General features: G+C 41.0%; 1 protein-coding gene across 1 annotated transcript in view; it reads right to left on the bottom strand.

Annotated features, from left to right (window-relative positions):
- Positions 1-14,046, bottom strand: part of F13A1 (coagulation factor XIII A chain) — a 212,418-nt gene that overhangs the window by 74,633 nt on the left and 123,739 nt on the right. The window contains exon 8 of the mRNA XM_089682198.1: positions 10,682-10,820. Within this exon, the coding sequence (XP_089538324.1) occupies positions 10,682-10,820 (139 nt within the window). The remainder of the gene's footprint in view (positions 1-10,681; positions 10,821-14,046) is intronic.

Raw genomic sequence — 14,046 nt, 5'->3', positions numbered from 1 at the left:
CCATAAGATAGCTGCTAGAAGAGTATGTTCTCCCACAGAGCAGTGTTGTACTGAAGTACACTGCTCAGCAGCATCCCAACCACAGTGAGGGTAAGAAAATCCAGGATATTTAAAATGGTAGCTGAAATTGGGCTTTAATTTGTTTGTTGCTTGCTTAAATTTTATCTTAACCTATATGTCTTAAGGATGACAATGCTGCAGTGATTTCACTGCAGAACAGACAGATTTGTAATCAATGACAGACTGCATCATATATGTCATTTTGCCTATAACCATAGATTTACTTTAATATGAATACTATCAGTCCATGAGAATTTTTACTTTATGCCAAAAAATAGCATTTCATAGTACACGAAAACAAGTGCAATGTTAGCCTCTTGCAATGCACATAACGCATATGTACAGGGCAAAGAGGGTGGGCTTTAATACCCACAGACCAAGCATATGCATCTGTGGTTTTCTATGTTGAGAATGCTAAGAGCGCACAGTGGTCATGCTGTCAAGGACACCTCCGGTCTCTAGTAATGACCGGGAGCTGGCAGTACTGGCTCACAACTATGTGACCACTGTGACAGCAAATCACAGTGGTCTCATGACTGGGCAATCCTTCCCATCCCCCTGGACATAAAGACCCTTGTAAAGGGGTGCTGGGACTGGGTGGCAAGGAGTTAATGAATGGAATCTTTATTTTAAGTAAAACTTATATTCTACTTGGTTTCCAACGTTTGTTAGGTTTAATGGCTTTTCAATGGTAATAGAAGAGGACGATAAAACTAAAGTTTCTACAAGGTACAGTTTTTGATGTATGATAGAATGTTAGTAACCACGTCATTCAGTGAGCATCAATTGTATAAAGTATAGCCCATTGTAAGCATCTAGTTAAGTTTGCTTTTTAAATCATGCAGTCCTTGCTGAATGTGAATAAAGTGCTCAAGTACCTGCTAATTCATTCTTGATTTGTAAAATGGTATGAGCAATAAAAAAAGTCAGTAAAAAAACAGAATAGTTAAACTCTGACCATTTCATGAATAATGGGCAAAAAACAGTAACTGAAAGAAGCCAGGAAGATATAACGCTTGTCTAACAAGCCATTTCAAAGCAAGAGTAAAATCTCGGATCAAGGAAAACTTGTCAATGGAGAAATATAATGAGGCAATAGCATACGAAAAGAATTATTTAAGGAAACCTATCTGCAAAATCTTGAATTTTTTAAACAGTGCAAGAACGTTGCTTTATCCAGACAAAAATGCTCAGAACATCATGAGCCTGAATACGAGAGCATGGTATATTTTTGAAACACAGAGCTCTAAACTCCTATGAAAAAAAGGAAAAATTACTAGTCACTATGTACAGGTGTACCTATCTAACTGTATATATGTCTGTATTTTCATTGTAGGACCAGCAGCAAAAGAAAAGATGCCCTTCTTGCCTTGAAAAATGTCATTACATCATCTACATGTATTTGCTAGGTCTACAATCGGGTTGCCAGTGCTGGTGTGTCTGACAGGTGTCCCACTTTACTATTAAAGTGCATGTTCGGATTGAGAACAACATTTTAAGACCCATGTCGTTCACTCCCTGATTATCTCACACCTTGACTACTGCAACTCCCTTCTCACCGGCCTACCCCAGTGCAGGCTATCCCCGCTTCAGACCATCCTGAACTCAGCGGCCAAACTCATTCTCCTCACCAACCGATCCACCTCTGCCTCCCCCCTCTGTCATTCCCTCCACTGGCTCCCTGTTGCCCAATGCATCAAATTCAAACTACTGACTCTGACCTACAAAGCCATTCACAACACTGCCCCTACCTACCTCACCAACCTGATTCCCAAGTACCACCCTACCCGTAACCTTCGCTCCTCACAGGACCTCCTTCTGTCTTGCTCCCTGGTCTCCTCTTCCCATGCACGACTGCAAGACTTCTCCAGGTCCTCCCCCATCCTCTGGAACTCACTGCCCCAATCCATCAGATTGTCGCCTTCCCTCCTCGCCTTCAGGCGCTCCCTGAAAACCCACCTCTTCAGGGAAGCCTACCCCACCCTTACCTAACAGCCGTCCTCCTTCATTTCTCCAACCACTCCATCCCCCACAGCCACTTCCTCCTGTGCCACTACCCCCTCCCTCCTAGATTGTAAGCTCGAAAGAGTAGGGCCCTCTAACCCCTCGTGTGCTGTTTGTTGTTGCTGTGCTGTTTCATGTATTGCCCCCCCTCTATTGTACAGAGCTGAGCAAACCCTTTGGCGCTATATAAATTCGATGTTATAATAATAATGTCAGTTTTTTTGTTGGCTTTTTTGTGCCCCATTGTAGAGATTTTACTTCAATTATGACATAATAAGAATTAAGATTAAATCTCTCCAAAATGAAAGGAAGTCAATGCTAAGACAGCCAACAAGGTAAAAGTGTCTGTTAGATTATTTCCCATTATTTTCTGTTCTTGCAACAGATTTATAATATTTTTCCAACACTTTTTGTATTGAAGATGGTGGTCACCAGGGCAACTATACAGGCTAAATTTCTTCAGCACAAACAGCAATAGAAGCCTAAATGAATATCCAACTTACCACTCAATCCAAAACTGAAAAAATAAGTTTTGGTTTTATGTATACAGTACATTGGGGCGGCACAGTGGCTTAGTGGTTAGCACGTCTGCCCTGCAGTAAAATGGGTCATGGGGTCGACTCCTGACCGTGGCGCCTCCTGCATGGAGTTTGCATGTTCTCCCTGTGCTTGCGTAGGGGTGTTCCGGTTTCCTCCCACACTCCAAAGACATGCTGGTAGGTTAATTGGCTCCTGTCTAAGTTGACCTAGTTTCATCCCTGGCCATGCAGGATCTCCTGCATTGTAGGGGTTGGGGAAAGACCTGGCAACCTACCCTGTAAAAATAATTGCTAAGAGAATTCATGGAAAAAGTTGCTTATGAGTAACGGTCCATGCAATCACCAAGGGTCAGATACAACTGAATGGATAGATAGATATACAGTACATTAATATCTATATTATGAGTGAGATGGTACCAAGGGTTTTCTTTTTGTTTTTCTAATAAAGTAGGGAAGGCTGAGAACCCAAGTCAGGTTTTATTTCCTGTGTCCCTATTAGGGAAAGTTACCTTAGCTTCCTGAAAATGTATATTATATAGGGCGCGCTTGTTGGAGCCCAACCTCTGTAGCTGTAAGATAAAGGTGCCAGATGGATGTCAGGGATGGATGGATGGAAGCAGTAACACTGAGGCAGCTCCTCTTAGAGTGGAAGCAAGGCTCCAATGCAGTAACAAGAAAAAGAGAGGAAGGCGCCTCTAAGTGCAGTATTGACAATTTATTCAGTAAACAATGGAAAATTTGCACTTACAAGATAAACGGTTAAAAAGACTCATTGTGTGGTAATTGGATCCAGGTGGGACATCCAGCCGTCCAGCAGCAAACTATGCCTATAGGATCAGGAAATAGAGTCCAGGATGTGCCTGTGCATCAGAAATGAAGCTTGGAGAGCAGAGTCAGATGTAGCAGGTGAAAGGGGCGGTAATGCATTTCGGAGCATGCTCAATAGGCTCCTTCTTCAGACCCACCTGGATCCAATTACCACACGATGAGTCTTTTTAACCGTTTATCTTGTAAGTGCAAATTTTACATTGTTTACTAATAAATCGTTAATACTGCACTTAGAGGCCCCTTCCTCTCTTTTTTTTGTTACCTTAGCTTCCTGGCCAAGGGATTCCACAATGATAGGAAGAGATGAGATATCTTTCATATGGAAAAAGAGACAGTTAGGGTAGGGGGGATCTGTAATGAATTTGGTTGTCATTTATGTCTTCCTGATCGGTGCAACCTGTACCCTTTATTTTCTTTTACTGATGTTACAGGGACAGGTGCTAATGGCATAAGCAGCAATAAAAACATGAGAGAAGTTCTTACTCTTACCTAATATGTAACAAAAGATCCTAAAGTTCTGTACACATGAGCTGAATATTGGGCGGTATCAGCCGGTTCAATAGAAACCAGCTGACTTTTGAGCAGTGGTCCAACAGAGGGTGGAAAAAGGGGAATGATCAAAAAAGGTCTGCAGATCGGCATCCGATCAGTGCTCTCGGCCAATGGCCTTGAGCGCTGACCGATGTGTTCTGGTGGGGGGCCGTCCCTCTGTCAAAACACAAAAGCTCAGCGAGGAGATTGCTGTACTAACAGTTTTTTTTTCATTCAGCCCATTGGGTTGAACAAAAAAAAACCTAATAATGTGTACTAGGCTTCAAAGATCTCTGTAATCCTAGGGCAGATAAAGCAAATTGAAATCTTTGGCGTCTTGGCAGTTGACAAAATTTTATAAAAAAGGTGGAGATGGCTCAACTTGCTATGCCAAGTATTTGTGGTATAAAAATGTATCCTGGTGACCACTGTCATCTGGACAAAATGTGATGGAAAGTCCACAAAAATAACACTGGTCATCAAAACCAGAAGGTAAGGGGAAATCTTTCAATGCGAATTCTTGTTTCTGTGACAACTGTCTAAGAGAGATTTCCCTTACTTTGGAGGTATTTCCTCTCACTTGTAGACATGTGCAAAATGAAAACATTTGTTTTGTTTTGTTTCGATTTGTTATTTGACTAATTTAGTTCCGTTCGCTTAAGTAAATTTGTTTAATTCGTTTTTCGGAATTCGTTTTGTTTATTCGAATTCGACCGAATGCAAAATTTCAAACATTCGAAAATAATTCTAATGGATTTGAAAACAATTCTAATTGATTCAAAAATAATTCCAATGTATTCAAAAGTAATTCCAATGGATTCGAAAATAATTCTAATGAATTTGATAATAATTCTAACGTTACAATCCATGATCCACAATCCATATGTGTGTTTGATTGTATATGGGCTATATGAAGATTTGCGTGACCATATTGGAAATTTCAGCAAGTTTTTCACAGTGCCTTTTTTGATCACTAGACACATCACCGTAGCGCAGCTCACAATTTTTTGTAAAGTATTTTAGTCTTTTCTAATCTATTCAATTTTTTTTATTCTTTTCTATTCTAGTCTAATGAATTCAAATTCATTTTATTCAAAATTTAAATTCAGAAGGCAGTTATATTCTTTCTATTTTATTCTAATATATTGTTTTTCTATACTATACTATTCTATTATATTCTTTGATCCATTTTTTATGCTTTTCAATTCTATTCTTTGGTTTTCTATTCTAATCTTTTCTATTCTGTTCTAATTGATTCTATTCTTTTCTATTCTATTCTTTGATTTTCTATTCTAATCTTTTATATTCTATTCTTTGATTTTCTATTCTAACATTTTTGATTATATTCTAATGGATTCTATTCTTTTCTATTGTATTTTGTTCTGTTTTGCGCTATTATTTTCTACTGTTTTCTGTTATATTCTTTTATTTTCTATTCTGTTCTTTTTTTCTCTATTCTTTTTTTTTCTTTTATTTTCTTTCCTTTTCTATTCTTTATGTTTTCTTTATTTTCTGTTCTATTGTATTCTATTCTTGTTTTCAAATTCAAATTGGTTTTCAAATTCAAATTAGTTTTCAAATGCGTTTTTGAATTCAAATCAATTCGAATTTCAGCTAAATTTCATTATTTCAGATTTGTTTAAATTCGTAACTATTGTAATTCAGAATTTGGATACATTCGAATCTCTCGGATAACGAAAAATCTGTCAGAAATTTTATTCGAAATGAAACGAACCGCACATGTCTACTCACTTGTTCATGAATCTCCAAGACAGGAAGTGAGGGGAAATCTGCACAATGGGGCAAAGACATTCCCAGTTATGTTCAAAACTACTTGAAGAATCTTTGGGTACAAAAATCTTTTGTTTCACATTAATCCTATTTTGAAAGGGCTAATGACAAATAATGTCTTAATGAAAAAAATTGCTGCTTATGTTTGCAAATGTTATAAAAAGCCAGTGGGAGATTCAAACCACCAGGATCTGACCTAAATTGAAGTAACATCAGTGGTTTTGCACAGAGCAGCCTGGATCCTCCTCTTTTCGGGTCCCCCAGCAGGCTCTCCTGGCCCCTCCCTCCTGTTGGGTGCCCCCACAGAAAGCAGCTTGCTATGGGGGCACCTGCTACTTCATGTGTCAATTCACACATGGATCCACGGCCCACCCCTGCCCCCTCTCTCTTCTCATTGACTCACTGGTTGTGATTAACAGCACTGGGAGCCAATGGCTCCCGATTCTGTCTCAGCCAATGAGAAGAGGGAGTCCCGGGATAGCCGAGACTCGACTGCACATCGCTGGATCAAGAGAGGGCTTAGGTGAGAATTAGGAGGGCTAGGAGGGGGCTGCTGCACAGAGAAGGTTTTTTACCTTCATGCATTCTTTGCATGAAGGTACCAATACTGCAAGTGTTATTTGCTCCTTTAGGTCTAGGTCAGCAATGGGCAAACTACGGCCCGCGGGCCGTATACGGCCCGGCGGACCTTTTAATCCGGCCCGCGGAGCTAGGCTCCCGCTAGGCTCCTCTCACAGTCTGATTGGTCCTGATGAAGCTGAGTGAGATACGCCCATCGGCGAAACGCGTTGACGTCATACGTCAGATACGTCACTTCCGGTCATGCGCATTAGGTGGAACGCACGCTGACCTACAAGGAGGAAGCCATTTTCACATGCCATGAGGCAAACCTAGGCAGCACAGGCGCCGAGAAGAGGCTGGAGCCCGCGGTATATCGGCGGATGTCAGCGGTTGTTCCCTGGCCTCTTTGGCCTTGTATGGCAGTACTAATGAAGGATATTCTTTCCTCTCCTATTATCCATTACACAGGTGGTGAGTGGACTGTTGCGGGACACTAGATATATGGTCCTATGTGATATATATGACCTATATATCCTATATAGAGTGTATGCTCTTTCAGTGACTTTCCACATTTTGTCTGTTTCACTACAGGATGGGGACATCATGGTGCTTTGTATAGGAAACAAGATATACCACATGTATTTCAACAGGCAGAAGATCTATTGGGATGTGTCTTGTTTTTTTCACAGAAAGTGGTATGTAGTCCACATGTAGTGGTGAAGAAACCATTTCAAGTAGTGCGCTGCTTTATGCATCTATCCTTCCATCCTGGCAAAAAATGGGGCATATTTTTATTCAAGAGCCCTAGGAAACAGCTGGGTATAATCACAGATGAATGGGCCCCAACCACTTGTGCCGGCATAGGAATGTACTGCATCATTATATGACATTTACGTTTTGTTTCATATAGGCCTAGAGGCATGTCTTCTTTTTGACGCATACTGTGCTTGCTATATTGCATACATGTGATATTTATATCTATGGTATAATTTTTTGAAACTCCCTGTTTGGGATATGACCATTCTGGTAGTAGCATAGTCTACACATTCATCAACACGTGTTATGGTATACCTAGGGTATAATAATTTTTCGTATACACCTCCTTTGGGAAGTGTTCACCTTTGCGCCAGTGCCATAGGGACTTTAGACTCTTGTAGTCATTGTCCCTTTTGCACAGGTATTTAGACCGGTACTGGTGTCATTTTATATGGTTTTAGGTCTGTGTGTATTGTCTCATACTGAGGTGATGGTAAACCAGGGCGATTGCCCATATGTCAAATTTGTATGTGTAATAAAGCATAATTTTTGGAAATTTTTCTGAGTATCACATTCTGTTCATAATGTAGCCGCTTTCTCTGTGAATTTCTTTTCACAACCCCTCTTTTTTTGTATCCTCTCACAGTCCGCCCTGAAGACCGGTGTAGCATAAAAATCTGTCTCCTATGAGGATCTGTCCCCCTCGACGTATCTGCGCAAGTGCCGGAGATCGCCGATCGGCTGCTAATGCCTGAAACTGGCACATGCGCAGATACGTCGAGGGGGACAGATCTTCATAGGAGACAGATTTTCATGCTACACCGGAACGGCGCGGGAACATGGCGAGAGGAACGCGCGGAGCAAAGGTAAGTGAATTGACACAGGGGGGACTTAATATGGGGGATGAATTAATATGGGGAATGAATTACTATAGGGGGGATGAATTACTATAGGGGGGATGAATTACTATATGGGGGATGAATTACTATGGGGGATGAATTACTATATGGGGGATGAATTACTATGGGGGGGATGAATTACTATATGGGGGATGAATTACTATAGGGGGGGATGAATTACTATATGGGGGATGAATTACTATGGGGGATGAATTACTATGGGGGATGAATTACTATGGGGGATGAATTACTATATGGGGGATGAATTACTATGGGGGATGAATTACTATATGGGGGATGAATTACTATGGGGGATGAATTACTATATGGGGGATGAATTACTATGGGGGATGAATTACTATATGGGGGATGAATTACTATGGGGGATGAATTACTATATGGGGGATGAATTACTATGGGGGATGAATTACTATGGGGGATGAATTACTATATGGGGAATGAATTACTATATGGGGGATGAATTACTATATGGGGGATTAATTACTATATGGGGGATGAATTACTATATGGGGGATGAATTACTATGGGGGATGAATTACTATGGGGGATGAATTACTATGGGGGATGAATTACTATGGGGGATGAATTACTATATGGGGGATGAATTACTATATGGGGGATGAATTACTATGGGGGATGAATTACTATATGGGGGATGAATTACTATGGGGGATGAATTACTATATGGGGGATGAATTACTATATGGGGGATGAATTACTATGGGGGATGAATTACTATGGGGGATGAATTACTATATGGGGAATGAATTACTATATGGGGGATGAATTACTATATGGGGGATTAATTACTATATGGGGGATGAATTACTATATGGGGGATGAATTACTATGGGGGATGAATTACTATGGGGGATGAATTACTATGGGGGATGAATTACTATATGGGGGATGAATTACTATATGGGGGATGAATTACTACGGGGGATGAATTACTATATGGGGGATGAATTACTATGGGGGATGAATTACTATATGGGGGATGAATTACTGTATGGGGGATGAATTACTATGCTTACTATGGGGGAATATTACTATACTTACTATGGATGACACATACACATCATTCAGCTACTCTTGGTCCGGCCCCCGGGTCCAATATATGAACCCATTGCGGCCCTCAAGTCAAAAAGTTTGCCCACCCCTGGTCTAGGTAATAGAAAAGAAGATATAGAAAAGAAGATATACTTACCCAGTCCTCTGTGCTGCTAAACTTTTCCTCACAGTGTCTTCTCCCCCACTAATGTCATTGGGGCAGGAAGGCAAACAAAGTAATGAAACCCTAACCTTTACCCACTGTACTGAACATTGGGATTGATTTACTAAAGCTGGAGAGTGCAAAATCTGGTGCAGCTCTGCATAGAAACTAATTAGCTTCCAGGCTTTTTTTGTCAAAGCTTAACTGAATAAGTTGAAGTTAGAAGTTGATTTGCTACCATGCACAGCTGCACCAGATATTGCACTCTCCAAATTTAGTAAATCAACCTCCCTGGGTTTTTGTTGTTCTGTTTGCCCAAATTGGAGTGATTTAGTATCTCTTTCTGTCCTTTGGACTTCCAGTCACTGGAACAGGAAGTAAGAAGAAATAGCTCTAACAGGGAAATGGACAGCAATAAAAAAAATCTAAAAGAGATTCTAATCCTTTACCACTCTACCCAACAAATGTTTTTGCCTGGATTTAAAGTGGTTGTAAAGTGTTTTTTTTTCCCCTTAAAGTGTTCCTAAACCCAGGACCCTGCATTCACTATATCTGGTCTCCCCCAGTACACACAACGTGGAAGAGCAATTTTAGTAAATATAAACTGCTAAAAACCTTTTCTCATCAGCAGTTAGAGCAGTCTTGTGACTTCTAACAGTGTTCAGCAGAGCACTGGTTAAAGCTTGTAGGAGGAGTTTTCTTTCTGGTCTAGTAGGATGCCTAACCCCTGACCTCTGTCTGGACAGTGCTGATTGGCCCTGTGCTGATCACATGCGCTCTCCTAAGAAAAAAAAAACCTCTTTAGCAATACACACTAAACTGAGCATGTGCAGAATGGCTATGGTTCAGTCTGTCTTATCAGGAGATAAGTCGTGGACATTTGAACAAGAGGAGGAATAAAGAAGTCAGGATCAAATGGTCTTTTTACACAATGCAGAGGATTAACCCCTTAGGTTCCACAGTGAGTATAACAAGCATGCTTTACTGCATATACAGACTGATTCTACTGTTGTGGGTTTAGTAACACTTTAATGCATTCTCTACATTGAGGTTAAAAAACCTTTTACATGCAGCTTCCCCTGCAGCCCCATAATCTTGCTCCAGTGAGTCTAACCTTGTTCCAGTGCTGTGCATGTCTGCAGCAGTTCTCCTCCCTTCTTAGCCCCCACAGGCTTGGCTGAGAGCTGCAGGAGTCATTGACTTCTGCTGCTGTCAGGCAAAACCTGTGAGCAGAGAGTGGGGGGTGGGCCAGGTTGTTTGTCTGAATAGATACAACAGCCGGGCTCGGGAGCGAGCCCACACGAATGGCCACCATAGGAAGCTGCAAGCTTTCTCCTGAGCCAGGAGTGCCAGAAGGGGACTCAAAAACAGGATGACCGGGGCTGCCCTGTGCAAAACCATTGCACAGAGCAGGTAAGTATAACATATTTGTTATTTTAATGGAAAAAAAAACAAGCTTTAAGCTTTAAACTCACCAGATGGTGTCCTTGGTGAGGGTAGTATTAGTTTTCCCATCTTCATCTAAGTAGACATCAGTTTGTAGATTAGCATCATTGTCATGAGCAGAGAAATAATTGGTGACAAGTCTTGCAGGAATTCCAAGACATCGCAGAACTGTGGAAACAAGAATTGACTAATAAAATTAATATTTAGAGGTATGACATTAATATGCATACAAAGCTCCCAGACGAATCAGACACAACATTAATGCTTAACATTACAATGCTAATTCAAAGGTGAAACTTCTGCACAATCTATAACTACACTAAAACCTAAAACTACAAAGCTTCACCATCATATTTTGACCATAAAGAAAAGTTTAGGCAAAAAGAGCTATTAAAAGCTGGGTTCTCCCTGAGGCTGGCTGTGCTGTCAATCTTTTTTTTTGGAGTACATGCCAAAATGATAGGGAGCGGTGAATCTGATCTTATTAGAGGCTTTGTCTGAAGAATATCTGAAAGCCCTGAGATGAACAGTAACTATGCTTCCTCTTTAGGTTGCCTTTGATTACAGCTTATAGTTAGTGTTAGTTCTACTTTCTATAAATCTACATTACATTTAATTAATACATATTATTGTTTTATCTTTATCATATATTAGTGCAGGTGTACAGTTGCATGTGAGTACAGTCTGTTTAATAAAATTACCAAAAGGATTACTTTACTTTTAGGGTGTACAACTTTGAAACAGAAGGCGGAACACCTAATACTTGACAAGTGATCTATTAGAGATATCGGAAAGTAATCACATACAGCTACATATTATTTTAAGGTTTACTGCAGTTTAAACTGAATACTATGACATTAATATATTCTTCTAAGCTCTGGTAGATCAATGGCGCCGGAATCTGAAGATAGATGATCATATTATGTTCCAGTTGGTTGTACTTTTGTGCTGGTGTGGTCCCCAGATAATTCCTCATCCCTGGAGGTATACATTTCTCAGTGTTCCATTCATCCTTAATTCTCAGTACACAGGTAATTTGCTGTCAGTTGGAAATGATTGACCAACCTAACAGCAGCGATAGTATCACCACTTCAGATATCACTCCAGGCCACTTATCCCTGCTGTCAGTCTGGGAGTTCCTCCCAGTTCTAAAAGCTCGGATTGAACTTGTTAGCCCCACCCCCACCTTGGATTTACCAATTCCATTGGCCACTCATTGGCCAGTCCCGCACATACCCCAGTCTAGGTCCTGGCCCATCCTACTTAGCTGGCACCAGGGACGGACTGACCATTTGGAAACTCGGGCACTGCCCGAGGGCCGGGGTCAGTAAGGGGCCCCATGAGATGCCCCTAGTACCTTTTTCATAGGCTTTTTTTTAATAATCCATACACAATCATTACCTAATGACCCTGTAAATCTAACTTTCATGATATTGTATTTCTGCCTCCTTGTCATGTTTTCTGTGAGCTCCTGAACATCTCCTTCTCCCCTTCACTCCCTTTTGTTTGGAATGAGTAGTGTGCGTTAGTTGCAGTCATGTGTGCTGCTCTATGCACACTACATATTATTATTATTATACACAATGTATAGAGCACCAACAGTTTACGCAGCTCCAGGGGCGGACTGACCATTTGGAAACTTGGGGCCCGGGGTCATTACGGGGCCTCATAAGATGCCCCTGGTACCTTTTTCATAGGCTTTTTTGAGTTTGGGCAAGGACACAGGGGCCCCATGATCCCCTATTGCCTGGGGGCCCCATGAGTTGTCAGTTCGCCCCTGGCTGGAACCTACCCCCAAATTCTGTCCATCCTTTCATCCCTCTCATCAGAATTCCCTCCCAGTTCCCTCCAGGAGTGAGACACTGGCAACCTTTTAGTTTTTTAAACACATCACTTCAGCACAGCTTGTGTCTTTAACCATTTGCCCTCCTGAGGATTTACCCCCCTTCCTGATCAGGCCATTTTTTGCGTTACAGCACTGCATTACTTAAACTGACAATTGCGCGATCTTGCAACGCTGCACCCAAATGAAATTTACGTCCTTTTTTCCCCATAAATTGAGCTTTCTTTTGGTGGTATTTAATCGCCTGTGCATTTTTTATTTTTTGCGCTATTAAAAAAAAGATCTGACAATTTTGAGAAAAAAACAGTATTTTTGACTTTTTGCTATTAAACATGTCCAGTAAAAAAAATGTAAAAATCAATTTTCGGCATAAATTTAGGCCAAAATGTATTCTGCTAAGTGTCCAAAAAAAACCCCCAATACATGTAAATTAATTGGTTTATGTGAAAGTTATAGCATTTACAAATGGGGGTATATACAGTGGAATTTTTTTGTATTTTTTATTTTCAGTAGTAATGGCGGCGATCAGTGACTTATAGCGGGAATGCGGTGGACATTCTGACACTGGTGGGAACTGACTTGGTGTCACTGACATCCCCAGTAACACCAATATAGTGATCAGTGCTAAAAAAAAGCACTGACACTGTACTAATGGCACTGGGCAGGAAGGGGTTAACATGAGGGGTGGTCAAAGGATTAACTGTGAGCAGGGAGTGTTTTACTAGGGGGCAGTGTGTTACATAGTTAGTCTGGCTGAAAAAAGACAAAAGTCCATTAAGTTCAACCATTAAAAAAAAGTTATAATCCTATACCCACAGTTCATCCAGAGGAAGGCGAAAAAACACCCGCAAAGCATGATCCAATTTGCTCCTATACCTATAAATGTTAGTATCCAGTTATATTCTGTGTATCCAAGAAAGAATCCAGGCCTTTTTTAAAGCAATTCACGGAGCTGGCCAGAACCAACTCTTGAAGGAGTCTATTCCACATTTTCACAGCTCTTAATGTGAAAAAACCTTTCTGTATTTGGAGATTACATTTCTTTTCTTCCAGACGTAAAGAGTGTCCCTTGCCCTCTGTGATGACCTCAGGGTGAATAGCTCTACACCGAGTTCACTATATGAACCACTGATGTATTTATACATGTTGATCATATCCCCTCTTAATCTCCTCTTCTCAAAAGAGAATAAATTCAGTTCCTCTAATCTTTCCTCATAGCTGAACTCCTCCGTGCCTCTTATCAGTTTGGTTGCCCTTCTCTGTACTTTCTCCAGTTCCCCAATGTTCTTTTTTGTGCAATGGGGCCCAAAATTGAACTGCATATTCCAGATGGTTAGTGTTTTATTCTTCACTGTAAGCACACTGCTCTGGATGCACAGCCATCCAGAGCAGTGTGCCCAAGCTGACAGGGGAGTCATTTCCGTCCGGGACCCGGTGATTGACAACCGCGAATGGTGGTGCGGGTAGGACACGCTTGGCTCGCACGCACCCCCTACTCAGAAACTCAAAATCACATATATATACGCGATTTGCCGCACCTGTGCCGTCCTG

This window comes from Staurois parvus, unplaced genomic scaffold, assembly GCF_062004578.1.
Source record: "Staurois parvus isolate SC_StPar_1 unplaced genomic scaffold, SC_StPar_1.0 ptg000287l, whole genome shotgun sequence".
Lineage (NCBI taxonomy): Eukaryota > Metazoa > Chordata > Amphibia > Anura > Ranidae > Staurois > Staurois parvus.
Note: the sequence above shows the minus strand (reverse complement) of the source record. Positions and strands in the feature narration are given on the sequence as shown.